This window comes from Aythya ferina, assembly GCF_964211825.1.
Source record: "Aythya ferina genome assembly, chromosome: 1".
NCBI classification, from domain to species: domain Eukaryota; kingdom Metazoa; phylum Chordata; class Aves; order Anseriformes; family Anatidae; genus Aythya; species Aythya ferina.
The window spans coordinates 190,611,168-190,637,913 of NC_140296.1; the positions used below are offsets into that span (position 1 = coordinate 190,611,168).

A 26,746-nucleotide genomic window follows, 5' to 3' on the forward strand; every position below is an offset into this window, starting at 1 on the left:
ATGATAAACTGCAAAAAAATTTAATCTGAAAAACAAGGCTGAAGGAAATTGGATAGCAAAGACATCCCAGTATTAATATTTTGGAAAAAAAAAAAAAATCTAATTGTTCTTGTAAGAAAAGAACAAATCAGAAAGATTATGTTTCAAGAAAAGAGATTCTTGATTCTTATATTCTAATATTCTTATATTCTGATATTTTATTCTAATATTTTTCTAATATTCTTATATTCTATTTTTTTTATTATTTTACTGAAGAAAAAAAAGAAATTGTATAATTTTGATAGAAAGACAACTATTAGCAAAAAGCGTAGGTAGCATTTAAGAATCATCCAATTCTTTCACTAAGAGTCCACAGTTGCTATATATACTTTCACAGACCGACACGAACAACTATTATGGAAATAAAAATAGCCCTGTTAGGAAGTACTCGTCCAGTTTTCTTGTTCTCATTTTGCTCTCTCTCCCTTTGGAAGAGACATCCAAGAACATCACGATTTCCTGTGGCACACAGTGGCTGATCATTAGCATTTTCATAAGCCTCTTATACATAAAATAAGTTTTCAGGATTTTTCATATGTTCTTTATTTAAAGCTACTTCCAGTCCAATTTTCATTCCCATTGTGCTTCCCATGCTTCAGAAAGAAAGTAGCCTCCGCTAATGTCAGATAATAAAGTTTTGAAATACAGAAAAAAAAATCTCCTAATGAAATGTGTTAAGACATCTCCATGTATTTCAGCTAGTAGTGCTTACTGGCTATTAGTACGGCAACTGTCTCAAGCTTTAGCTTAGAGGTCTGCATTCAAGTATTTCAAAAAGTCAAAATATGGAGAAATATACTAAATTTTCTCATTATATTGGCTAAGAAGCATATTTTTTGAATACATTATATTCATCAGCAATTTTTGAGTAAAATGTGGTATGTGGTGTCTCCCCACAAAGAGCTACATAGTGGAAGTCATACAGATACTAAAATCTAATAAAGAAGGCAAAGTATCGTGAAAGACAGAAAGGGAGCAAGTGCTCACTGACCTGCAATGGTTACTGCATTTTATTACGGAAGCTCAAAATTGACTCTGAATATTTGAATGACCCACACAACTAGTGAAATAAAAATAGGACACCTGTTTTCATTACAAGCTCCAATTAAGGAATATTTGATTTACAGAATATGCAAAGTATCAGTTTACATATTAAGCATTTATTAGTGTAGGCAATAATGCAAAATGCTTTCTTCTCCTTGAGGTTTTAAACTATCATTGCACGTAACTCTTAGTAGGACAGGGAGGGGACTTACTGGATGAAGACAAACACGCTTGAGATGTTTTCCAAAAAAGATAAAAAAAGAGCAGAAGATTAAAGAACAAACAAAAGAAGAAGCAAAAATAATAACCTGAAAAGTACACAAGGTATTATTGCAATTTAAAAACTTTGTTTAAAAACACAATCACAAATTCTAGTTTTAGATAACTTCAAATTTGTTTTCAATGACTGAAATCTGAACAGACAGTATCATAAAGATTAAATAACAAGAATATGGGGAAAAACAGCAGGCAAACGTGTACATGTATAAATAACTTGGGGGGGAAAAATCACTGCATAAAAGGAGCCGACTTCAAAGTCTCCCAGCAACATTTCTCATTTTCTTCAGTTTCCTGTGGAGATTTTTATCGTGTTATCTATGTAATTGTAGAAGACAGTAAAATAGTTGCCTGGAGGAAAATTGCTGTAGCATAGAGTCAATGACATACTGATCTGAATATGTGCATTGCTGCAAGCATGGAATTAACTGTTCTTTACTGATTGCCATTGTACATTTCTGAAACTTCCCACAGTGTATAAAAATAAGTTTTTCTAAATAGCTTTAACTGGATCCACTCCCAAAGGCAATGACATAAGGATTAAAAAAAAAAGTATTGAAGTATTAATTACAACTAGTTACCCATTTATTTCCCAATGACAACAGAAAATAAACAGATGCCAAACAGATGATAATGGCTTCTATCAATTCAAAATAAGTTTCAATATGAGGTTAAGCCTAGGCAATAAATTTGGCACAACTTGTTCAAAATGATAAAAAGAAGTTCATATCTGATCTCTCACTGTCTTTTAAATGCATTTGATTTTTTCTAAAATCTGCTTGAATTTCACCATGGGTAAACGCATCTGCCATTACAGACAGATGGAATCACACAATACATATTTCTACATTAATTAAACAACTCGAAAAAATTAACTTCAGAGAGAATTTTATTTATGAAGAAATTCTGTGCAGAAATAAACCTAAAATACTGAAAACTCAGATGAGTTCAATAGAGTGGGAGGTAGGGGGCCAACATGGATGGTGGTATAAGAGAGATCTGAAAGTGGTAAAGCCCAAAAGTGACCTGTAAGAACATTTGATGACTTATGATTGTTCTTTAAGTACGTTTGGTATACAATGTAATATACACAGAAATGTTAGAAAGATTACTTCTCCAAACATCTTGAAAGTGTTCTCTCCTGCAGCACTAACGTGTGCATACTTAATTCTCACACAGTGTACAAGAACTGCCATAGATTTCAAGTCCGAACTCTATAGCTGTTGCAATCATTTGCAAGGAAATCATTACAACCTTGTACTTGTCTGTATAAAGTTAGCAGTATTTTGTTGTAATCTACTGTAGATGTCATAGCTTCAGACAGACTTACCTAAAAGTTACCAGCGAAGTAAGCAAATTACAAAATTATACAGATTCAATTGCATTTGGAGGTGCAAAACAATATCCCCACATCTAGACAATCTTAAATATTCCACTTCAAACTCAGTTTTCAAAGACTTATAAAAGAGCTATTCAGTCATTGCTGCACTAAAGCAACATTTTTCTAAGGGGATCGGGACATAATAGAACATTTAAATGTAAATTATTTCAGTAACAATTACCTAGTTAATATTTACATAACCACATCAATATCTCCCATTGAAAAAAATCCTAATTAGGTATTTATCTGATGGAAATAGCTTTTGAGCTGTTAAGGATTAATTACCAAAGAAAAAACTTCCTCGTCTTTGTGTTACTGAAGTCATGAAGTTAAAATTAAAAATATAAAGAACCCAATCATCTCATCCATCCAGACTTAGGTAAACATAACGTTATTGCATTTCAAATATCCCCCTATTACAAGTCGTGTTCTCACACAGTCTGTATTGTTGACTTGTCTCTTTTGACGCTGTTAATAATCTGACACTTGTTTTCAGTTCATCTCTTACAATTTCCTAAAGATGTAATAGGAAGCAGGATAAATACCTTTACACATCAGTATAAGAATGATGTTTTCATCATTAATCATTTCACTTTATTAATATTAATTTTCCAAATAATTTTACAGTGTATGGGGAACATTATAATATCCATTGACCTGGAGAAGAAAGTAAATCACCTTCTCCAAAAACACTGTAAGCTTGATTACTTTGACCTAATTTCTATGCTCATCAAAATTAATGGATGACCCTGCAAGTACTCTCAATTTGTTCTATCACAAAGGAGTAAATATTTCATATACTTATTCTCTAATTCCAGACCACATAACAGTAATCAGTAAATGATCCGGAGAAGTCCTTTAGTGGGTCGGCATGCTTGCCAAGAAGATTTTCCACTCATGCTTTTCTAGACCAGATTTGAAAGGCAAAAATATTTTTTCCCCACAAAGTAGTCCAAACCTTGACATTAATTTCTGTTCATAACCCATTGCACACATCTTCACAGAAATTGGCTCGGTTTTGAGAATGTTAAATTTATGTGAAATGCAGGGAAATTCTCAGCTCATGTTGCAAATGAAACAAAAGGCATACACTCCTCATGGGCTGCTCACAACTGAGATTACAGCTCAATAATTCAGATGAGAGAAACGTAACAAATATTTATTGCTTCAACAGCCCTACCATGAAAAAAAGAGTACCAAAGAGAACCAAATAAACCAGGTGGCACCAACGGGTCTTTCACCCACAGAACCTGCATAGCACAAAATAGAAGACTGGCAGCCAGACTCCTACACAAGTGAGAAATCTGCCCAGTAAATGCAATTTACACTCAGAGAAAAAAAAAAAAAAAAAAGAAAAAAAAAAGTTTAAGCTGGATCCCTAAGTATGACATCATTGTGAGACAGCAGTATTCAAAGCTTCCAAGATGACAGCTCTTCTCAAAAAAAAAAAAAAAGTATTTCAGCAACGATGAAGAAGACGATATTCAGTGCGTATTCTTCCCAGAGCAATCACTTCAATGGGTTTGTTGCTGTCAACCCAAACAGACTGCCAGGGGGAAGTGGTGCGTGTGATACCAAATTAGGGGACTAGTAATTAGCATCCAATATGCATGACGAGCACAGGATGCTGATGAGCACTTTCACAGAATGCCTGATAAGGGAGTTTCCTGAGAAATTCAAAAGGTGCTTGGAGAATAGGAAATGAAAGATTAAAGGTTGAACTTGTCTCCCAAACCACATTTTTTAATTACCTAGATTGTGCTTATCATTTCATTTTTTTTAAGCATTGAGCCTACGTATTCACATACACACAAACACACAGAGCAGAGAACAAGAATGGGACAAAAGTAAACCACGGTGTGGTCAAACAAGCCTAAAGCAAGGAACAGGGTTCAGAGAATACACTAAAAATATTCAGAGAATATTGTGTACTTTAGGGTATTCAGAGAATACACTAAAAACATGAAAGGAAAAAAGGAAGGATACAACTTTTGTCTCCTAAAGATAGCAGTCTTTAAATTTGCAAAAATTAACTGCTGGAAAAAAAATAATATCTACTCAGTGCCTGGATAAAGTAATGGGTTTCAGCTGCAAGGAGAGATTTAGATCACCAGATACCAGCAGGAGGCAGGGTGATGGGGGCGAGGGAGATCACAGCAACAAATACTACGCACAGCTTCTGGTGCCAGACTCCCTGCGGCACAGGACAAAAAAAGCACTATGTGGAATTCAGTATAATGCCTGTTGGCATGCTGGAAATTTTTTAAATGACAGACTGCTTTTCTCCTAGATACAGTCGATCCTAACTTGGGATATGACATTGCCTGGGATAACGTCTTCAAGTCCTTTTCAACTTCTACTGCCCAACGACATTTTAACTATGAATGTAGCATTTGTGGACAGGATAGCGGGCAGTGACTATGAAAAGACCCCAAAATTTTGCACAGCAACAGATCTAAGGAAAAGAAACCTGACCAAAAAAAATTTTTTTTTAATTCTAAGATCAGATTCACACACCAATACACAGTGGTATCTGTGTAGATAGAAAAATGACAGACCATTTTTCTCTTCAAAGTAATTCTATAACACCTTCAGAATATTGTAAAGTAATCTGAAAGTTCAAAATTTTAATTCTGCAGATGAACTGCTTTGTTGCATTCAGTGTTACTAGTTATGTTCAGTTGAACTACACACTGATATTCCAAACTAAACTGATGCTTTTTAAACAGTCCATCACACTAATGAGGAAAAATAATTATATTTCATGGAACTCTAGGTAGAGCTGTTCACAAAATGTATGGAAATGTATGGTTCATTCACTCAAAAATACTTCCAAACTTCAAGTAACATGAGAGTTACATTACAGTAAGATAATCTCAGTCAGATGCAATGAACGTTCACTTTGTCTGAACATCAGAAAATTTTCAGGGCATGGAATTCCAAAGAATTTTAAAGACAATCTACGGCTTTAGACAATGCTATTAAATACAATAGTATTGTATTTTTACAATGGGAAATCCTTCAAAAGCAGTCTATAAATTAATATACAGATTTGAATATGAATCATTTACTGAACAGAAGAAAGCAACTCCATGAAGGCCAAAATGTAATTATGATCTAAAACCAGCCTATCTATCTGCATATGGAAGGATGAATTTAACAAGTAGTAAGACTTCTTACCTGAAACTGACAAAAAAAAAAAAAAAAAAAAGAAACTGTCCTGCACTTAATTACTTATTATTAAAAGGTGGTAAAACTCATTTGAATAATCCCATAAACACTAATGTGTTTAATACATTACGTAGATAACTTTAACAAGGCTAAAGGTTTAATTTGGATAAACATGAAAGTGGTTAAAATATTCAAGAAGCTGTATGTGAACATAAACATTTTAAAAACTTCACAGGTTCAATTTTTTCGGCGATGAAAGGCTGAAAAATTTGTCACTCTCAAGTAAGCTCACCAACAATTTATATACAACAATAACTCAAAGTAAAAACAAATTCACACCCTCATGGAAAAAATAATATGTTTTAACCTATTACTAACATTCAACTGAACATCAAAATAAATTCTCAAACTAAAAGAAAAATGGATAGCAGAGGAAATAACTGCTTTTCCATGACACGCCCATAGGCACAAGCCTATGATTGTGGCAGTTTGCTGCAAATACAAGCTCTACAGTACTGGCCAAGTGTCCTTACAAAATCAGAAAGGAAGCACATCCTTTCATTATATCCCACATCATTACAGCAAATAAGGAAGAAATGCATCTAACAAACTTAATGCCTTATTTAAAGCAGAACATACGAGTACCATCCAGTACTTGCACTTTTTTTTTTTAAGCACCAATTGCCAGATACAGAACTTTAAAAAGAATATTTGAAATGGATGAACTCTGACTGCAAAGGTGACACTACTTCTTATATTCCTTAATTGTTGAGTGCATTCCTTAATTACCTTACTTCTCTGCAATTTATAAATTTCCCTGAGAAACTGTAATGTTTACCTGTGGGGAAAACAAATCAACTCTGCATGCTTTTCTCATGATATTCAAACACATTTTTACATACCATATAGGTATTTATCATTAATGACAAAACATGGGTATATCCTTTCTCTAGCGGAAAAAAAAAATCTATAGCTACTCAAAAATAGTTTAGTTTATTTCTTTCCTATGTAAGTATAAGAACGGTAACGCATTTCAGTACAACTGTAATTTAAGGAAAGTGGAAAGTAATTCTTTATCTCATAAACAGCCATAGACAGAACATGTAAATCAGTTCAGAAGTGTATCTTTAATGACAATTTATAAGTCAAGAAATTGAAAATGTTTTGATTTTTGTTTGTTTTGTTTCTTAATAAAAAACAATGTGCTACAAAAGTATTAAACATTTTCTGTTACTATGAAACTGATTACTTAATGTTTTTCCCCTTCTTTGGTCATTGTTTTTCTTAAGTACTTAATTTTTCACTTCTGTTTTATAATATCCTTTTTACAGAATATGGTAGAAATTCAAAATTTCAGATTTCCCTGCTGATGAAAAAAAGATCAATTGCTTACAAAAGATGTTTTTGCTTCCCTGTCCATGATTGTAATGAAATTGTATTTAAACTGCATGCAAAGCCTATTCAATTTAAAACAATTTCAGCATATAGATTTCTGACAACTGTATTTGAATTGGTTTGAATACTATAGAACATTAGCCATAGACGTTATTTAAAGAAAAACCTGTTAATAACTGTTTAAAGTACTGAATCACCTTAATTTGAAAATCTCATAGATCTTCAGATGTTACTGATCTGCATCAACAGTATTTGAATATAAAGCTCCTGACAATTTGTACAACATGTTATCATTGCTTAAGTAATTCCTCCTCTTTTAGCTTTTCTTCCTGTGAGCTCCTTCATAATAAACCCACAAAGTTGTGATATTTGGATGCCAAAAGCCATTAAAGTCATTCCCCAGTCTGTTCGAAAGCCTGCTTGGGAAGATTTAGATCTGCAAGTATAAACACCTCTGTGCTTCTGCACTATAAAAGATTATCATTAATTATAACTATATGAAGACCATGGGGAGAGTAAAAGGAATGCACAAGCCAAAACTAAAATACACAGCTCCCTTTGGAATACATGGCTCTCCCATCGTTACATTAATTGTAATTAACTTTCTTCTTCTTCACATTTTCTTTTTACACCTGCAGAAATCTTTTGGCAACTCTTCAATCTCATTTTAATGCTTCTACCATTATTCAAGTTTTTGTTTTTCATTTATTCTCATGATGCAACATTTCCAGTTTGTACTCTCAAATAAAACACTTTTCAGTAAACTCTCACGACTTCCTCCCAGTACAAGTATATTAGTTTCATAATTGTTTTCTGAAATGAGACAGAATAATCCACAGAAGATATAGTCTTATCAGAAATGTATTATTTTAAGGTAACATTCATATTATCAGTTTCATTATTTTATTTTATTTTAATTCTAAATCAAACATCACAAAATATCATACCTTTTTTAAACACTGATGTGAAGGCTGGGCCACAAATTGTAACATACTTAACAGTATTCTCAAAATACTCTTTATTCAGATGATACGGAAGCATGTAATATGACAGAAAGAAAGAAAAAGGAAAGAAAACAACTCAAAGTCTACTTGAAAATATCTGCACTCACAATAACAAGCAGAACAGATAACAGGAAGCCATAGGTATATGGAAGTCTAATCCAGTTATTTTTGCCTTAACAGCCGTAAGAAATTTTTGTACTAGAACAAGGTATTATGTTAGGAAGAGTAAGAAGGTAATCTTATGCTTACAGACATAAATGATTCAAAAAAATATATATATATGAAATGGAAGTTGGCAATTTTTCAGTTACTATCTCATGCCACCAAATAAAAGATCACAAATTTTCATTTAATTTTCTATTTCACAAGAAAGTCAAACAGTGTGCAGCCATACAACAGCATCTTTAAGATAAATACAACGAATTCAAATAGTGATACCTGGAAGTAATTACTACCAGTCAAGAGAAATCTTAAAACTGATAAATCCCTGGTTTTGACACCTACTTTAATCTCTGAGCTAGTGTTTGCTCCTTCAGTAGTTGCTCTTACAGCTTATCTCCATATCCAATCTTTCTTAATCCCTTTGGACACTTTTTAAAAAAAAAAAAAAGCTTGTCACCAGAAAAGAGATAATGTCTCAAATGTCTGTTGCTTACCACACTTTCAATAAAAATATAGTAATGTAAGTACAAAAATCACTGCTTTGAAATAATTATTTGGGTAGGTTAAAGTGACAGCTTTGGGGTTCAGAGCACACCTACTTATTAGATGGCACTGAGAAAGGAAGAGCATCTTCTAACATTACAAGTCTGAATTACTCAAATATTTTCTTCTTTATTGCATGGAAGACATCCCTTTTTACTTGAAGACCTACTAAAATAGTGCCAGCATATGTAAAAACAGACAAAAAAGAAACTTTTGATTTTTTGATTGTATTTAAGAATATTTTCCCCTCTCTACTCTTAAGGGAAGGAAAAGTTTCTTTTTAAAATAACACAAATCTCCTGTGAAGGAATATTCATAACAAATCATCTATGTTTTTTAAGTTGAAATGCCTGAGCAACTTCTAATACACTCTCAGTACAAATCTACCATTTTCCATTTTGTCTAACTTTTCTGTTCTATTCCTCATGTTATCATAGTTAGCTACATGGAATGCCTTTTTGTTGAAGACAATTTAAAAGCTTAAGAAAAGTCTAAGAGACTTAGATATCTTTTTTTTTTTTTTTTAACACAAATTCATAAGACACTATGAGCAATGAATACCATTACTCAAAACATTAATTTTCTCTTAGGTAAAGAACTAAAAATAACAGGCAATTCAGCAGTTCGATATACTTATTAGAATAATTTTAATGTCTTCTTTTCCACTTTTGACAGGAGCTGTTAACCACAGCCAGTAAATTTAACTTTGATTAGGCTTATTCCACTTCTGATAGCTCAGTGCCTTTTTAAAAAAAAGTATCCGAAGCGAAGTTTTATTTAAAGTGACTTAATTTTTTCCTGGCAGATAGTGAAGCTAAGGGAACATCCTATTTCCTCAACTATAACACTCTTATAAGCTAAATGCTCATCACTATTACTACCATACTTCTATAATCACACGAAAGAGGATATTTTATTATAGTCCACACTTCATTCACAATTTTCAGCATATGCCAGTTCATAAGAATAAAACTTCTCAATTTCCAATTTATGTGGTTAAGTGAATGAGTTTCAAGAACTTGATTTTGTTTTAATGGACTTTATGAAGTTGACTGGAGTTTTCTCCATTCCTTTACTCTGATGAGACTTCAAACACTTTGGTTACAAAGATCGATGGAGCTTCAGAAAACTTCAGAAAAATTTAGTTCATAGGAGACGTGACAGAAGTAACAGTAAAAGCAATTCCACATATGATAAGACAAGCAATATAATATGGCAAAGCTTTGACTGCTTTGGAAAGCAGAGATTTCTATTCATTCTGTCCAGATACACAGAGATCTAGAAGAGCTGAAGCCTCAAGAAGGAATAGATATCTTAAAGGAGGCTGTAGCAAGGTGGGGATTGCTCTATTCTCCCACATGCCCAGCGACAGGACGAGGGAGAATGGGATAAAGCTGTGCTAGAGGAGGTTTAGGTTGGATATTAGGAAGAACTTCTTTACGGAAAGGGTTGTTAGGCATTGGAATGGGCTGCCCAGGGAAGTGGTTGAGTCACCATCCCTGGAGGTCTTTAAAAGACATTTAGATGTAGAGCTTAGGGATATGGTTTAGTGGAGGACTTGTTAGTGTTAGGTCAGAGGTTGGACTCAGCGATCTTGGAGGTCTCTTCCAACCTAGATGAGTCTGTGATAACTTGACGTTCTGCATATAACCGAGTTCTTAAACAGAAGAGTCAACTATAAACCTTACCTAAACAATCCAAGTAATTCTAAAATAAAAACCTCTGCGTGTTCAAAATAGTCAAAGCTAAAATAAAGACTGTCAGGGGAATTAACAAAAAGAATGTTTGTGCATCTGTTTTTTCTCCCTCCCTCCCCCTTTTTTTTTAAGATATCCTTGAAGTTGAAACTGATAACTACAAAATTTATATGCATAGTGCTTGATTATCCCAATTATTTGTAAAAATGTGTTGTCTCAAATTTTCCTCAAAAAGAAGTCTGTTAAATAGACCATACATCCAACATATCAGATGAACTGTTGATTAGCTTGGAAATTTGACAGTATGTTTAAGAGTGAAAACAAAATTGAAACAAAGGTGCAGGAGAAGGATTTATTTTGTAAGAGTACTGTCAATTGTAATAACAATAGAGATCATTAAAAGAGAGTAATAGAAAGTAAATATGCCAGAAATGCAGATTACTTTACCATAGCCTACATCCATCTGCTGAGATGCTTTTATGAGTACTTCCTAATTTGTTAAGTGAAAAATAAGCAGTACTCATAAAGACTTCTTATGAGGATGCAGCTTAATAAAGCAGTGATAGAAATCTAAGATTTACCTGGCATTAAACAGAGATCTTGCTACTCCCACCGTTCCAAACTTGTTCTCATCCCCCTATCAGCACTGATATCCATCTCTTATCCCATAGATTAAATTATTCATTTCGTTTTGGGGCTAGTTTCCTGCCGGTTTAGCTGAAGCACCAAGCGATAAGACAAGGAGAAATGGCTTCAAGTTGCATCAGGGGAGGTATTAGGACAAATTTCTTTACTGAAAGTGTTGTGCAGCAATTGGAATAGGCTGCCCAGAGAAGCGGTTGAGCCACCGTCCCCAGAGGTCTTCAAGAAACGTGTAGATTTAGAACTTCATAGAATGGTTTAGTTGTGGACTTTTCAGTACTATGTTAAAAGTTGGACTAGATGATCTTAGAGGTCTTTTCCAACTGAATGATTCAACAAACTGCTCGACTGCGCTAGAGAAAAGTCAATATTGACCAAAGATGGGAGAGGAATGCAGATTTGTGGCTGGAAAAAAAGAAAGTAAAACTACCCATTTTGAGAGCAACGAGCCCCGTTTCAGCTGGGTGATCAAAGCACATTGCAGGCAAATCCATTTCAGTCCACCTAAACTTGATTTGGAATTACTCAAATATGCAGCTCCACTGTTAAGTTAAAGGAGCGGTAAAATGAAGGCAAGGTACATTAACCTCTTGAAATAGCAATTGGGATCTGGAAGAAGATGAATTCTACAGTGTGTATCACTCAGTTGAGTTCACACAGTTCAAAGCCCTTACTGGGAACCCAATATATCATTGAATTAAATATATATAGCAATATACTATCACACAACTACACCAAACTGTTACTGGTGCATGGGTGCTCAGCTGTTCCTTATTAGCACCTTCTCAGTTACTTGATTCCCAAGACATACCAGTAGCATGAATTGGGTTAGAAAAACTAGCTAAAATTCTGTTAATTAAATAGATAAATCACCTCATTTTGACTGAAGTTGATTCAGAGAGGTTATGCAGATACACTCATGTGTTTGGTACCAAATGTCATCACTTGGCTTGCAGTAGGTTGAACAACTAGGGAAAAATAGTAGTGAATAAACTCTGTTACTGGAAAGCCATACAGAAAGTGCATACCTGGCTAAAGCCCAGCTGTATTTATTAGTGCTTTTACTAGTACACCAGATGAAAAAATAATCCTTAATTGAAATAGTTATACAGCTTTAAGTCAGTACTAAATGCTCACTACAGGATTAGTCAAACTGGAAGTAAGAAATACACCAGCAAGTCAGGCTGAAGATACAGATGATTTTTTCCAAGTAAATAGTATCCAGATATGACAATGACAGGATCAAAAGTTTAAAGACAATTTTTAGTTCATTGCCATCATCTCCATTCCACAAGTCCTTCCATTGTATTTGCCTCCCTTCATCTTCCCCTCATTCCCTGAGACTTCAAAAGCTAAGCATGAGATGCCCTGTTAGTCCTGCTCACATATTCCTTACGGTTCTGTTTATAATGCCTCCAAATAGACTGCTTTATTAACTGACCCTAAACACAGCAGTATATTACGGCACTGCTAGCTGACAAATAATTCAAACAATTCACGGCTAAGTTTTCACATGGATTCTCCTACTTGATTACAGTCAACAGGACATAAAATGGTAAAATTTCTTTGCCAAATTAGGCCTGAAAAACTGTATTAATAATGAAAATTGCTTAGACGTTTGTGTAGGGTACATTTTTCTTGAATAAGACATACAATATAAATAAAAACAAACCAATAGCTGAAAAATACAGCTTCATAAGAGTATGAAGAACTTTTTAAAGCACTAAAAACAATAATCTTTAAGTATGCACTTTTATCTCCTTTGATTCAATTTAATTTACCTGCAGAACACTTGGCTTTTTTCATTACAACACCTCTGAAGATTAGGGGAATATATGAATGAAAAAAAAAAATCTGAATCACAGTAGAATATACATGAGGACCTCCTGTAGAATATACATGAGTTCAACTGAGGACTCTGATATAATACAAAACAAGGAAGAAGTAAGACCTCTAAGAGGTCTCACAAAGCTCCTAAATTAAGCAGAACAAGTCAAACCATACGAAAGAAACAGGATAAAATACAATTTAACTCCATAATGGAGTTAGGAAGGACCCTGTTAGGACCCTGCTTCAGCATCATTTCCAGCTGCCAGACAGTACACACAGAGGACTGATATAGAAGTATGATGACCTCAGCACCATGAACATGCACAACACGTCTCTGCTTATTCGAGGAGCCTGTTCTCCTTTGCCATAGCACAAAGCAAGAAGGTGGCATCATCATCTGAAAATAAATTCAAATTCTGCTTACTTTATTCATCACAATCTTCTGTCTTCAGCTGTCCTGCACCACTTCCAAAATACATTCACTGGACAATATTGGCTTATCAACTAGATGAGAGTTGGGGAAACACACTCCTAGGAGCTGAGGAAGTGAACAATGCTGATCTCACAGCAACCTGAGATAACACTAAATAATTTCTGTGCCGTGCTGCAGTTTTACATGTATATATAGCATGTATGCATATACTGAATGTTTTTTAATATGTCAAAGTACAGACGAGAGAAGTGCTTCACCAAGAATTGACGGGTAAGTCAAAAGTTTCAGATCTCTGACCTCATTATGTATGTTGTACATCTTTACTGAGGCAAACATACAAAGTTTTCAGGACTTACGCAGAAGACAGAATTATGGAATCCCAGAATGGCTGAGGCTGGCAGGGCCCTCTGAAGGCCAGCTGCTCCCACCCCTGCCCAAACAGGGACACCCAGAGCCACTTGCCCAGGACCACGTCCATGCAGCCTTTGAAGATCTCCAAGGAGGGAGACTGCACAAGAATAGGGCTGTCAGTATTTTCAAGACTGTGTGAGCTTTCTTCATTCTTGGCTGCCACCACCCCACCATCCACTAAAATCACACAGATAGCAATATTTCACTCAATTATCCAAGACTATTTCCTAGAATATAGGTCATGTTTATGACAATTTCAGTCAATTTCATTTAATACAATGACTATAACTATAAAATGTCATAGAAATTGTCAAGAAGCAGCACTGTAATATATTTTTGTATGTGCAAACTACATTACTGGTGATTTGCATTAAGGATAGAAAATTTAATGTGATTAAATGGAACTCATGGCATTGAATTTTTACATGATAGAAGAGTGATTTAAATATTTTGAATAGTTTTTCATGAAAGTTTTACAATGAGGAAAAATGAGAAAATATTTTCTTAATACTTTCAACTTGCAAAAAAGATGTTAAAATGTCAATTATGCTTCACATGTCAGTGCTTTTACATAAATTTAGTTTAAGTCTCATAAATCATTTCAATCAAATGTGTAAATAAAAGTATTTTAATACGCTGTTGTTCAAAAATGTATTTATTTGAACAAAAAAGTATTAAAACATCAGAACCTTGTTAAACAGTGTAAAGCCAAAATTACCAGATAAGAGATAAGTTCCAGTGTGTACAAAAATTGCAAATACATTCTTTTCATCTCTCAAACTGAAGAAGCTCCTCGTATTCCTGAGCTCTGTGATGAGAAGTTTTCCAGTATTTCTTTCCTGGTAAACCTGAAGAGAGCAAGGATGATTCTGTCAGTCTTCAACCTCTTGGAGGGCCTATGAGAGGGATGGGGGAAGCATCCCATTACTTGAATTATACCTCTATAGTTCATAGAATAACTACAAATATGTATTTTCCACTTTATCACCTCAAAACCCAATGCACAAGCCCTATTTGTAATTCTCCAGTGACAACTAAATTGGTGGAATTAAATAAGAAAGGTGTTTAGATAGGAGAATTAATTATCTCAAATTACTTTAAATACTGCAGCAATCAAGGTTTCACCTTGGTCTTATAAGAAAAACAATGCATGTTAAAAATTTAGTTTCTAATTGCATAAGTACAGGAAAAATCTTCTAATAACTATCTGGAGTCACTGGATTAATACCCTTTGTTTTCTGGTTTACTGCCTCGTTATTCAGAAATCCAGTTTTATTCTAAACAGATTTATTTACTACATAAATACAACAACTCTGGAAAAAAACTCTCTGATAAAGTAACATCTATTTCATACCCTATAAATAAACATTGAGGAATTACCTCAGATACTCAGAAACCATGATGCAATGTTCTGAAACATTACTTCAATTATATTATGAAAATCAGGATTTTAGATACAGCATTCAATGACTACAAAAACTCTGAAAAAATGGTTTAAAATTTAATTATTTTCAGCAGTTATGCTGAAAAGTAAGGAAAGAAAGCAATGATCACTACAAATTCTCATTTTAAGGGCAGAATCATCACAGAATCATCATAGAATGGCTTGGGTTGTACAGGACCTTAAAGATCCTACTCCAACCCCTCTGCCCTTGGCAAGGATGCCACCCACTAGGATCACGTTGGCCAAGGCCTCATCCAGCCTGGCAAGGAAGGGAATGTGACATGGAAGACAAGAAAGACTTTGTGACATGTGAGAGGGAATGGAAAGAAACATGAAGAAGTCCCAATGAACCTTCATGTTCTCACAGTAACATTGCTCTGGAGCTAAATCCCTTTCCAAATCCATTAGGATTTATGGAGTAATTATTTCAGGCTAGTGTCACGGCAGTATAAATTTAAAAAAAACACTGGGCGACAAAACTGAGTTTAACGTCTTTTACAAAACTATTTAAGATTACAAGAAAAATACTTACAAGTGTAAGACCCCCCATTTCCAAAGTTTTCGGTTCCTGAGTTCTTGTGAGCATCCTCAAATTCTCTCAAGCTCCCCTACTGCAAGAAGATTGTAGCCAAGATCTCTATCACCATTCCAGTCTTCAGCAGTCTGATTTTTCTTGACTTTCTTTATCCAACATAAACTGATAAAATGCTATAATAGTGTTCAATTTTCTGCCTTTGACTTGCTACTAACTCCTAATTCCCTCTTGATTCAACACTGCTAGAGGTCACAAAGTGATCTCACACAGCCATCCCATTTACCATGTGCCCATTTATCCCATGTGCCCTCACATAAATCCTTATTATGATGGTGATTTTTCCCGAGCTTTTGTCTCTGTGGATGGTGAGTAAATCCATGTCCTCTGTGTGGTTATAGATACACACACAAGTAGTGAACTACTGAAATGCAAATGTACTACAGAAACGTTAGATGCGATAAAAATGTTGCTGACTCCATGAGCACGAAACCATAGGCAGCTGTGCAGCGCAGTATTTAGGAACAATTTAGATCCTGCAGATCACCATGAACTCCAAGCAACTAGAAGGTATATAAAGAGAGCAATAGGTGGTGGCTTGAAAGAGGACTTCAAATCCAGCACAAAATTTCTTTGTCTACCTTACATCAGTAAACAGCCAGTAGTCACATAGCATCTTAGCTCATTAACAAAAGTGCTTCTGAAATTATCCACATGGATGAGATTTATTTTGATATAAACTTGTATGTTACAATGACACGGAGCTTCCAGGAAAACTGCCCTAATAGTAATTTGCATTTGTTCTAAGAACATGGCTTATAATGGCGATGTCACGTAAGAGGTTAGGAGTGATAATGTAACATTCAAAATTCCAAGAAGTTGCTTAGTATGGTAGAATAAGTTAATAATCTCTAGCATTTTTCAATGGAAGAAAAAAAAGTGAGATCAGCATACACAATTACCTGGCATTTAAAAACAAAAAAACAAACAAACAAAAAATGTTTCTAATTCCTTCTCCCCCTAATTTATACCAGAAATGCTAGTCTAACTCTACTATATTTGCCTATCTTGACTGGGTTTGACAACCAAGTTTATCTTGCTGAAAACATTACAGTATTCTGCCTTTACTAGTTCTGGGGAACCAGTAAGATATTACCAAATTGCTCCTTCATCACACTTACGCTGCTGGAAAGGTTGAAAGAAAACTTTCAGCATTTAAAATATTCAATTCCTACATTCAGTCACTTGACCTATTCTAAATGCGTGAAACCACATACTAAAATTAGGTACTTCAAGCTGTAATAAACCATCACAACAGCTATGACTTTGATCCTTATAATAAAAAATATCCATGAATCTAATTGTTGGCATTCATATTTGAATGAAAAGAAATGTCACTACGCAAACACGTTATCATTTCCACACGTCATTTCAATCTTTAGAAGTTCTTCAGTGACATTTTTCCAATTGAGTTTTGAATGTCTGTAGCAGAGCAGAGAGATTCCCATCACCAGAATAAATATGTCACACTTGTTATGTGAGATTAAGGATTAAGGTCTCTCATATTTGCCAAAAAGATAAAACAAACTCAACTTTCCTCTCAATAAAACTGTCTTAGCCACAACTAACTGTGTGTAAGCACCATCAGGATGTACTGTGAAATGACCCAATCAGCACAGATTTATTATTAATGGCATTATTAATAATAATAACCTATTATTAATCTTTAGTAAACCTTACAACCTTTTTTTGTTGTTGTTACAAAAAAAGCTCAAGTAAACATTTTTATCTCTTTCAACAAGATCAATCAAGACCCAAGTAATTCAGAACTGCTACACGCAGGTTTCAGTTAAACTGAGAAAAATTCAAAAATCAATAGTCAAGGAAAGCAACAAATAAAGCAATATAAGGTTCCAACATACCAACATTCACCTTAAAATCAGAGCAAGAAATAAGAACTTTAGTAAAAAAAAAAAAAAAAAAAAGGGAAAACATGTTATTAATAGAACAAATATTAAATACACTAATAGATTAACCACTTTGCCAGGAAACCTGCAATACTGCATTTATTTTTACCTGAATTATTTAAGCACAATTCATACAAACTGTTCATATAGTTTTGAATGCTTCTATAATTTTATTACAAACCTCAAGATTTTTGAAGTACCTCAGAAATGTTATGTCCCCATTTCAAGTCTACAGTAAAATACACTCTTCATTTTAACTTGAATGTATAACTCAGTGCAACTTGACTGTATTAGAAAGACTCAAATCAAAACACCATTTAAAGACAAATCTTGGAATGTTTCTGTACATTACTGCGGAAATAACCACTGTTAGCGCTTAGCCAGGACCACTACTATACTCAAGAAAATATGTTCATTTCAGTAATGTTCTCACTAGATAGATATTAGCTTTTAAATGTACTGTTAGAATACAGATTTTTGAGATTTATACATTTTCAATGGCATACATTTTTTTACAGTTGTTAGTCTTCAAGTTTTGCCTTTCTTCAGTGGAAATTTACCAGAATTGCTCTGCTCTCTGATATGAAAATACTGACAAGCTGGCAAGTACATTAACAATCACCAGGGTCTCCAAATGTAAGATGGTGGTAAAGACAAACTTATTTACCATATTAATTAAATGGTCTATTTAACATGGAATATCAATTCTCTAATCACATCTCATTTGAGCTTCTTATTTCAATTAACAACCCTAAAGTCTACTAGAGATCCTACTGTTCTAGGATCATTAAGAACATTTTCATTATCTGTCAAATGAGGGAGGAAAAGGCAGAAACTGCAAGTACTCTCAGGAGTAGGCTCCTACCCTACTTAAGAGATGATTAGGGAGTAAACAGCAGTAGTTCTCATTAGTTGCTTAGCAATGAAATGTCCCCCTATGAAACAAGAAATGAACAAAGCAAGAGGTGTTGCCACGTAAACGATGGATAATCTTTCATCCACTCAAAGATAATCTGTCCTTCATTAAATCTAATCAGTCTGGATTAAGACACCAACGGTACCTTGCATAGAGAAGGTAGGAAATGAAGAATCACCTATATATAGACTCACTGAAGTAGCTAGATAACACATTGCTCAAGATTACATATCTGTGTTGTTTTCATTGTATGTGTGTACAACAAAAAGAAATGCAAGGAAATAGTTCTAATTCAGACTAGATTGTCATTTTTACTATTCATTCTTACTATATCTTTTACATCCATGGTTATATCCAAATTGTTAACGAATTGTTGTTAAATGTCAATTGAATTATTGCTAATGATTAGCCGTACTCTTAATGTTCATAAAAACTTAAATACTAACATACAAATGCAAAACATCAGTAACATTCTAGTAAGAGATGAGCATTTAACAAGTTTTCTAAATAGAAAAATTTGCAAAAAATACAATCACATGTATGGCCACTAACTCACCGGAAATACATCTATTTATGCTACTACTGGTATTACAACCCCAGAAGAGCAAAGTCCTTAACTAAGGAAATTTGATTACTGATGCATTAATTTTCAGTCCCCAGTTCCAGCTTGCCATTCTTTCAGCTACAGATCCACTTTATTAGGTTCCCCTTCCCTTCATTTTCCTGCCACTCAGTAAAAGGTTTCCTTATTTCATGGTTGTTGGGTTGCTTATTTTTTTGCTAAGCTGGTTTGTTTTCTTTTTGTTGTTGTTTCAGTGGTAGTGATTTTTTTTTTTAAGTTCATTTCATACAGACTATTTAAATTTTTCACAAAAACTTGTGAATTAGAGGAGAGAAATTTGATGAAAAAGGATCAGGAGTGACAAATGAGGCACTTCTTAACTATATCTGCAGTTAAGAAATAAAGATGAAAGCAAATGCCGGATTGCCCTTCTTTTGCTAGCTTCCATATCTACAAACACAACTCTGCCTGCAGCTTCTACAGATGGTTTTTGATTGGTTGGTTGGTTTGGTTGGTTGGGTAGGTTTGTTTATGGGCATTTTTTTGGACATATATCTGAAAAATACCGAAACTCTACTGACTATTTACACAAAAATTGCTTGTCAGTGTGTATTTAAGAGAACCATACAGATTTATAATTACAAATATTTATAATAATAGAATTCATGTCTCTAATTATGATTAGCTAATCCAAATTTTCATATTAAAATAAATGTGCTGTCCTAAAACCAGTACCAATTCATAATTCAGTATTATGATAAATCTTACCTATATATTCACAAACGAAGACTACAAAAAAAGGAGTTACAAGATCATTTATGCCCTGAACATATCCACTGGCTGGATGACGTATAGCCCAGATAAACAAAATTCTTTCAAAGATCTGAAAAAGAATTAAAGAAACTATCAGATAATTTATCAAGTGGTGAGCACATTTTAAACAAGATACTGGAAAAGTATAGAAGGGCAGTTTTGATATCACAGAGTTACAAGTATAAAAATACACTTATAAAAGAATACATGAATGATTGTATTCATAATTAACTGCCAATGTTAATTAAGTTTCTCAGTTATTTAAAAGAAAATATTTTCAGGGTATTAGCACATGTTAAACCCAGTCTTGCATATAATTCAGTTACAGTAGTTACAACAGAGCAGCACTTATTCACTGGAGCTTTTCAAATAATATAAAACTCCTTTCTTCATGATACAGAAATAATAAATCATTTTTCCATGACCATTCATCTCTTTGAGACCAATATTTTATCAATATAGTACCCCATTTGTTGCTAGGTAACAGAAAGAAGTACTTAATATAAGTACATTTTTTTAATAACATGTCCAATAAAATCTCTGTAAGAGTTACGTTTGCCTAATATGGCAGCATAGAGCTTTAGAATTCAGAGGCAGGTATGCTGGGTAATTAAACATCTGAAAAATCAGGAATGTAGAAAGAAGGCAACCACCTTCCTTACCACACAGCCCCATCCCCTAAGTTCTTCTAACCATACATAGCTTAGGACCTGCAAAAGCTCCAAAGGCTACAACATAGACAGTCTGACTATGGGAAGGGCAACGTGTGAAGAATACAAAGCAGAAGAATCACAGAACATATGTCCAAAACAATTTAGGTCTGCATCAGGTTGTATCTCTTCTTAACTGTTTGGTTCTGCAAGTGCTACGTTTCTTTGGAAAGCTGCAAATGAGTAGCACAGTGAAAGCTGCTGTGTGTTTTGCTCTGATTACTGGTACTCAGACAGTCATAATCTTCTGAGGCGAAAGAAAGTTTTCTCCTCCTCTGGAAGGTCTGCCAAAAAGCCAGAGTACAGGTGGGCAGGGAGGCAGGGCAGATGCAGGAGAGCTTATCAAACAAAAGGACTGCATCACTTTTAAGAGCAGGCCTCAGAACTAATAAAAAGGGAAAGACTTTGTAAAGACCCCAAGGTAGAGTTTGCTGCAACCCCAGAAGTCAGCGAATGCCCAGGCTTCAAGACCACTCGCAAGAGACGTGCCCTGAATGGACACAGTAGGAAATTTAGTTTATGAAGCTTTTACTATTTCTGTTCAATCTCACTTCAAATTTTTGTTAGCTTAGCTCCAAATTTCGTAATAGCAACCTTCCTTTCCCTCAGAACCTGATAACACACATAGTTTGCATTGCAAACTGAGATGCCTATGGATTTCAAAGCACTTTTAAAATCCAGCTGTGAAAACTAAGGTATAGGGAAGGGTTATTAAATTTTTTTTGAGCATCAAATTATTAAGCAGCAAGGATTGCTTCGTAATTGGCATACCAGATTTAATATCCCCAAATGCATCTAATCAGAAATTCAACAAATACACACTGAAATAGTGTTTTCAATTTCCTACCCATTTTCATGAAGTTTCATTTACTGCTTTGAATAGAAAAAAATGAGCGCTGAATACCTGAAAGGCAGTCTGATTTAAGTTTCTATACAGCACTCATCACTGTGTTCAAATAGCACTCATTAAAAAGGTCACTTTCCCAAAAGGTTTCCTTCTTGATTTCCAAACCAGCAACAGAAACCGGAATAACTTCTAGTACGAACCACTACATCTCAAGAGTTGTCATTACCTATCAATTACTCTCCTTTGAATTTAACTCTCATTCATCATAACAGTAAGAACTATATTCATATACATAAAAGAAGAATTCATTAGCTTAAATGCAGATTTTGAATTTCTTATGTGTTTTGCCACCTCAGAGGAACTCCAAAACCCCCCAAAGTTTTAATCAGGAAAGCTTCTTAGAATTTGCTTTTGTTTCTCTTTAACCAATAAAAGAGGTGGGGATGATTTTATAAAGTATTTTTCCATCTTGTATACTTGAAATTACTTCTCCCATACAATGCAAGCATAAAAGGGAAAATGCAAAGGCTTATACTATTCTATTCAATCAAACTCATTTAAAGACAACACAGAAATTGAAAATAAAATTACAGACTACTGCACTTTGACTAATCACATTGACTAAACCTACATTACAGTCACTAATCTTTATTAAAATAAAGTATTTATAACACGTAAGTCCAACAAACTTGACTGAACTATATGTGGGAAGACCTCCAATACCTCTCTCCCCTTCTTTCAAATGACGCTATTTATTCTCAGTCTTTTAGCTTCTCACTCCAACAATACTCTTCTCTTCCCAACGCCCACTATCCCCTCCCCAATCTACACAACTCCCATAAAAATAAATACTTAAAATTGATTTAAAATGAAGATCTAATAATGAGTTATTTCCACACAGCGTCAAATTCAAAGCAACTTTTCCTAAACTCAAGCATATGATAATTTCTTAAGTGGAATACTCTCATGGTAAGAGCTTCCAGATCTTGAATGATTTTGACAAATGCAGAGAACCACAGGAACTGTTCTCTGAATTAATTCAAAAAAAAAATTAACAACATATATAGAAAAAAAGAAAAAAGACTCAAAAGTACACAACAGAAGAAGAAACCAACAGACTCAAAGCAGAAGATTTTTTTCCTGTTAGTACTCAAGCCTTCTGTGTTAGTTATGTGCTATACTTATGCATTTTCATTTTTTGGACTTAGTTCTCAAGCCAGAATAGCAATTGTTGTCAAATTACTTAATGTGATACCGGATTCATTAATAAAATGGGTGACCTAAAACCCACATTATTTAGATATAATTCTTACCTCTGTTACTTTGGGCTGAAGTCTTAAAACTTCAGGACTCATGCGTGGGATATCTATATGAATCTAATTGGACAGAAACAAGAATCATGTAAAAGGAGACAACAGCACACTTTTTAAATAACAAAAAAGCTTTTTAAATAACAAAAAAAACCCTGTGGTTTTACACTTTTAGCTATACCCTATCTCACTATTTTAGGAATAATGTGAATTTACTGTAGTTCAAAAATAAAGGACCAAATCTTTAAGTCATTATTATCTAATCTGTTAATCAGATACAAAAAAAACAGAATTCCCCACAATGCTTTAAGATCATTACATCAATTTTGACTGCTTCCAAATTATGGTTTTATTGGCAATACTCTTTTCCTCAGTGTAACTACATCTAACATCACACGTATGTAAAGCCATGTACAACAGACGCTGTGAATACTTCTTGCTACTAAAGATCAGGCTTGAAGCAGAAGAAAGATAACCACTTACTCTTTCTTAAGGAAGGCTAATGTAGGATAACTTAGTTTATATTTAGTGATACAAACTAATCTGTTAAATATAAAACTGGAAGAAGAGTTATCTTCAAGTTTTTCCTTATCCAGGGAGGCAAGAAATTTTGACACACCTATCGTAATTACACACCACACAGTTTCAACTTCTTAAGCACAAGTATGGAGCCAGTAAGGATCAGTTAGATATCCTCTGTACCATCCTCTCACTCATTTGAAGGAGGGTCTGAGGAGATGACCCCATTACGCTTGAATGTTGAAGCATGTCCGTGTGGTACAGCCATGCAGCATGGCATGACAAAAGCCGACTTTCAAAGAAATCCACTATTTTAAGTGTCAGACCAAAATATTTCATATTTTGAAACAGATTAAAATTAATTTCGCTTCTAAAACATAGGAAAGCTGACTGAAGTAAGATTTAGTGGATATATAAAAACAATAGCAAACTTCAAAATTAATTTCTTCAAGTTCTTTAACATATCTCACGTAGGTAGAAGTCACTTCAGTAGGTGTTCTACCTGTCTATAGGTATCTTGGTGACTCTCATCATTTCTGGAATCATAGTATTGCTCAACGAAAGCAAAATACTCTTTCCGTTTTCTTTGTAAAGTGCTTTCTCTTCGGTCCACGTTTGCAGGAAGATAACCCTGAAAAAATAAAAAAGTAAAATGAAAAGGATATTACTCTTTGCTTCACAAAAAGCACAGTTAGCATTTGATAATATGCAACAGAGAAGCTAATGAACAAGTGTAGTACAATGCAGTCCGATTTGAATCTGAATAATACCTTAGCAAATCAGTTTTCTAATCATTCCAACTGAATACAAAAGTGCATTTTTTTTTAAGAACACATTCCAAGGTTTTCACCTTTAAAAAGCAATTTCTCATCAAGAATTTTAGATGTTTGCCTTTCAAAGAGAAAAGGTCAAAACAAATAATTTCAGAAAAATGCAATGCAACATGAGTTCATTAATTTCTGCATTCCCACATGGCTCTTATTGGAGCAATTTTATTCAATTTTTAACAAAACGTGTCTCGGTTGCTTTAAAGTAGGAATGATATACATTTGCCAATATACTTATGTTTAAATTAGATTTAACCTCATAATACAACAGAGTATTTATTCTAAAGCCTTAAAATATTCGAGGTAGTTTATCTCACTCCTTTAGATCACAAAAAAATAATTTCCAGTTTTCATTTTCTCAACAGGTTGTGAGAAGTTTTGGCACATACATCAGTAACCGGGCTCTTAGATATAAAGATTCAAGCTATACAGTTCTAGTTTTTTCCTAAAATCAATTTATAAATATTATTTTTCCAAAAGTATTGGCATGGTAATGAAGCAATGTCAGATACATAGGTATACACATAGGTATATCTGTCAGATACAGATATACACTTAATGTATATCTGAGTTGTTCTTCGTTGAACTCATCTTCATATCTACCTGAAGATCCCATTCTTCCAAAAAAATCCATTCTTATTTCCTGTTCTGTCCAGTTATTTCCTGTTCTGTCCAGTTTGATCACTATTTCTGAGATCTCAGCCTACCTTTCATTTCAAAATAGCAGTCTCAAGTTATCATTTCAGCATTTTAAGAAAGGAAGTATCATTGATCTTATTAAATGTTCAGTTATTATATAAACTGAACATATTAGAAACACCACTATTCATGTACCTGGCTGCCTAAAAGTTTCCTGAACATTCAAGAATAGTTAATACTTTCTCATATGCAGCTTGATTTCAAACATAATGTTACAAAAAAGAAAGGGAATTCATATTTTACATATGCCAGGCTTGAAAAAAAAATACTTCATAGAAAAATCGTTCTAAACATAAGTGGGATTAAGAGACCTAGCCATCCAAAGAAAAAAGATTCATGTATCTTCCTTGACTATTCAAGTCAAATTAAATTATTTCTTGCCAGTATTACAAAAATTAGCCTTCCACATTTTCAGCTGTCATCATACTAATGGTAATTAGTGTAAGAGAGAAAGCGAATTTGTCAGCCATATGTTTCCTTAAAAAATAAATAAATAAATCCTTATAACATCACGGAACTTGATACTAGAAGTGCAGCACAGACTTGCACTTAAACAATGAGTCACAGCCAGTGCAAGTAACTAATAAGATGCTATGCATTTAACTACCAAAACAACTTTATTATACAGTCCTTAACAAGCAAAAATGGGATAAATCTTACATTCTAAAATTGTTGATTATACAACAGAACTAAACACCACATTAGGAATAAATACACTAGGGGCATTACTCTCCTACGGCAACGAAACATCATATTGCAATTCCATGTTGTTTTGCTTAAAACAACAGAGGGAAAAAAAATACACCACACTAGAACATCAATAGATTTTTGTAAAGATGTCTGCATTAAAATAATTTTAAATGTTATGCTGTGTATCACAATTTCTTCTTCTTTTAAGAAAACAAGGGATTAAGTGCAAACAATATTACATTCCAGATAGTTTAACAGGTACTTACTTTGGCAAGCCATTTCTTTTAAGACGTACTGTCTTACATCTGATTCTGGGTATTTCTAAATCGCATCAGCTTAACTTTTGCCTCGAGATTCAGTCTGACATTTAATATCCTGTCCCAGTGCTTTGTATTTAGTTAAATATTGAATTCTGCCTCCCATTCATTCTCAATGGTTTGATTTTTTTTTTCCTGTAGCATATCTTAGCCCCATTAGAAAATAATTCATTTGTGAGATCAAATGTGATTGTTCCAAGAACAGCAATATTTTCTCAGCAACAGACTTTTTGCCATTATTCAGTTTCAAAGACCGAAGCCATCTTTCAATTGGACGTGTCCCATTTCCCATTCACTTTACAAATTAGGTTTTATTTTTAAAAGTTGGAAAGGATTGCAACATATCATCAGGGCATAAATTGGTAGAGAGTTTAATCTGTTTATTCATTAATTTCTCTCCAAGGTAACCATATATTTAGCTTCGGTATTCAAAAGAGCAGTGGGCCTGAATAGTTCTGCTTGCTGTTTAGGTAAAGAATGCCCGATTTTCTTCTATATTTTAGAAATAAATCATGCATGTTTACATACTGTTACCAGTAGACATGACAGCAATAGCCCCTCAGCA

The 26,746-nt window shown here is 34.0% G+C and overlaps 1 protein-coding gene across 1 annotated transcript in view; it reads right to left on the minus strand.

Moving 5' to 3' along the window:
- The window catches only part of TBC1D22A (TBC1 domain family member 22A), a 168,310-nt gene that overhangs the window by 109,830 nt on the left and 31,734 nt on the right, over positions 1–26,746 (minus strand). Inside the window, 3 exon segments of the mRNA XM_084505571.1 lie at positions 20,218–20,332; positions 23,133–23,195; positions 24,151–24,279. Of these exon segments, the coding sequence (XP_084361697.1) occupies positions 20,218–20,332; positions 23,133–23,195; positions 24,151–24,279 (307 nt within the window).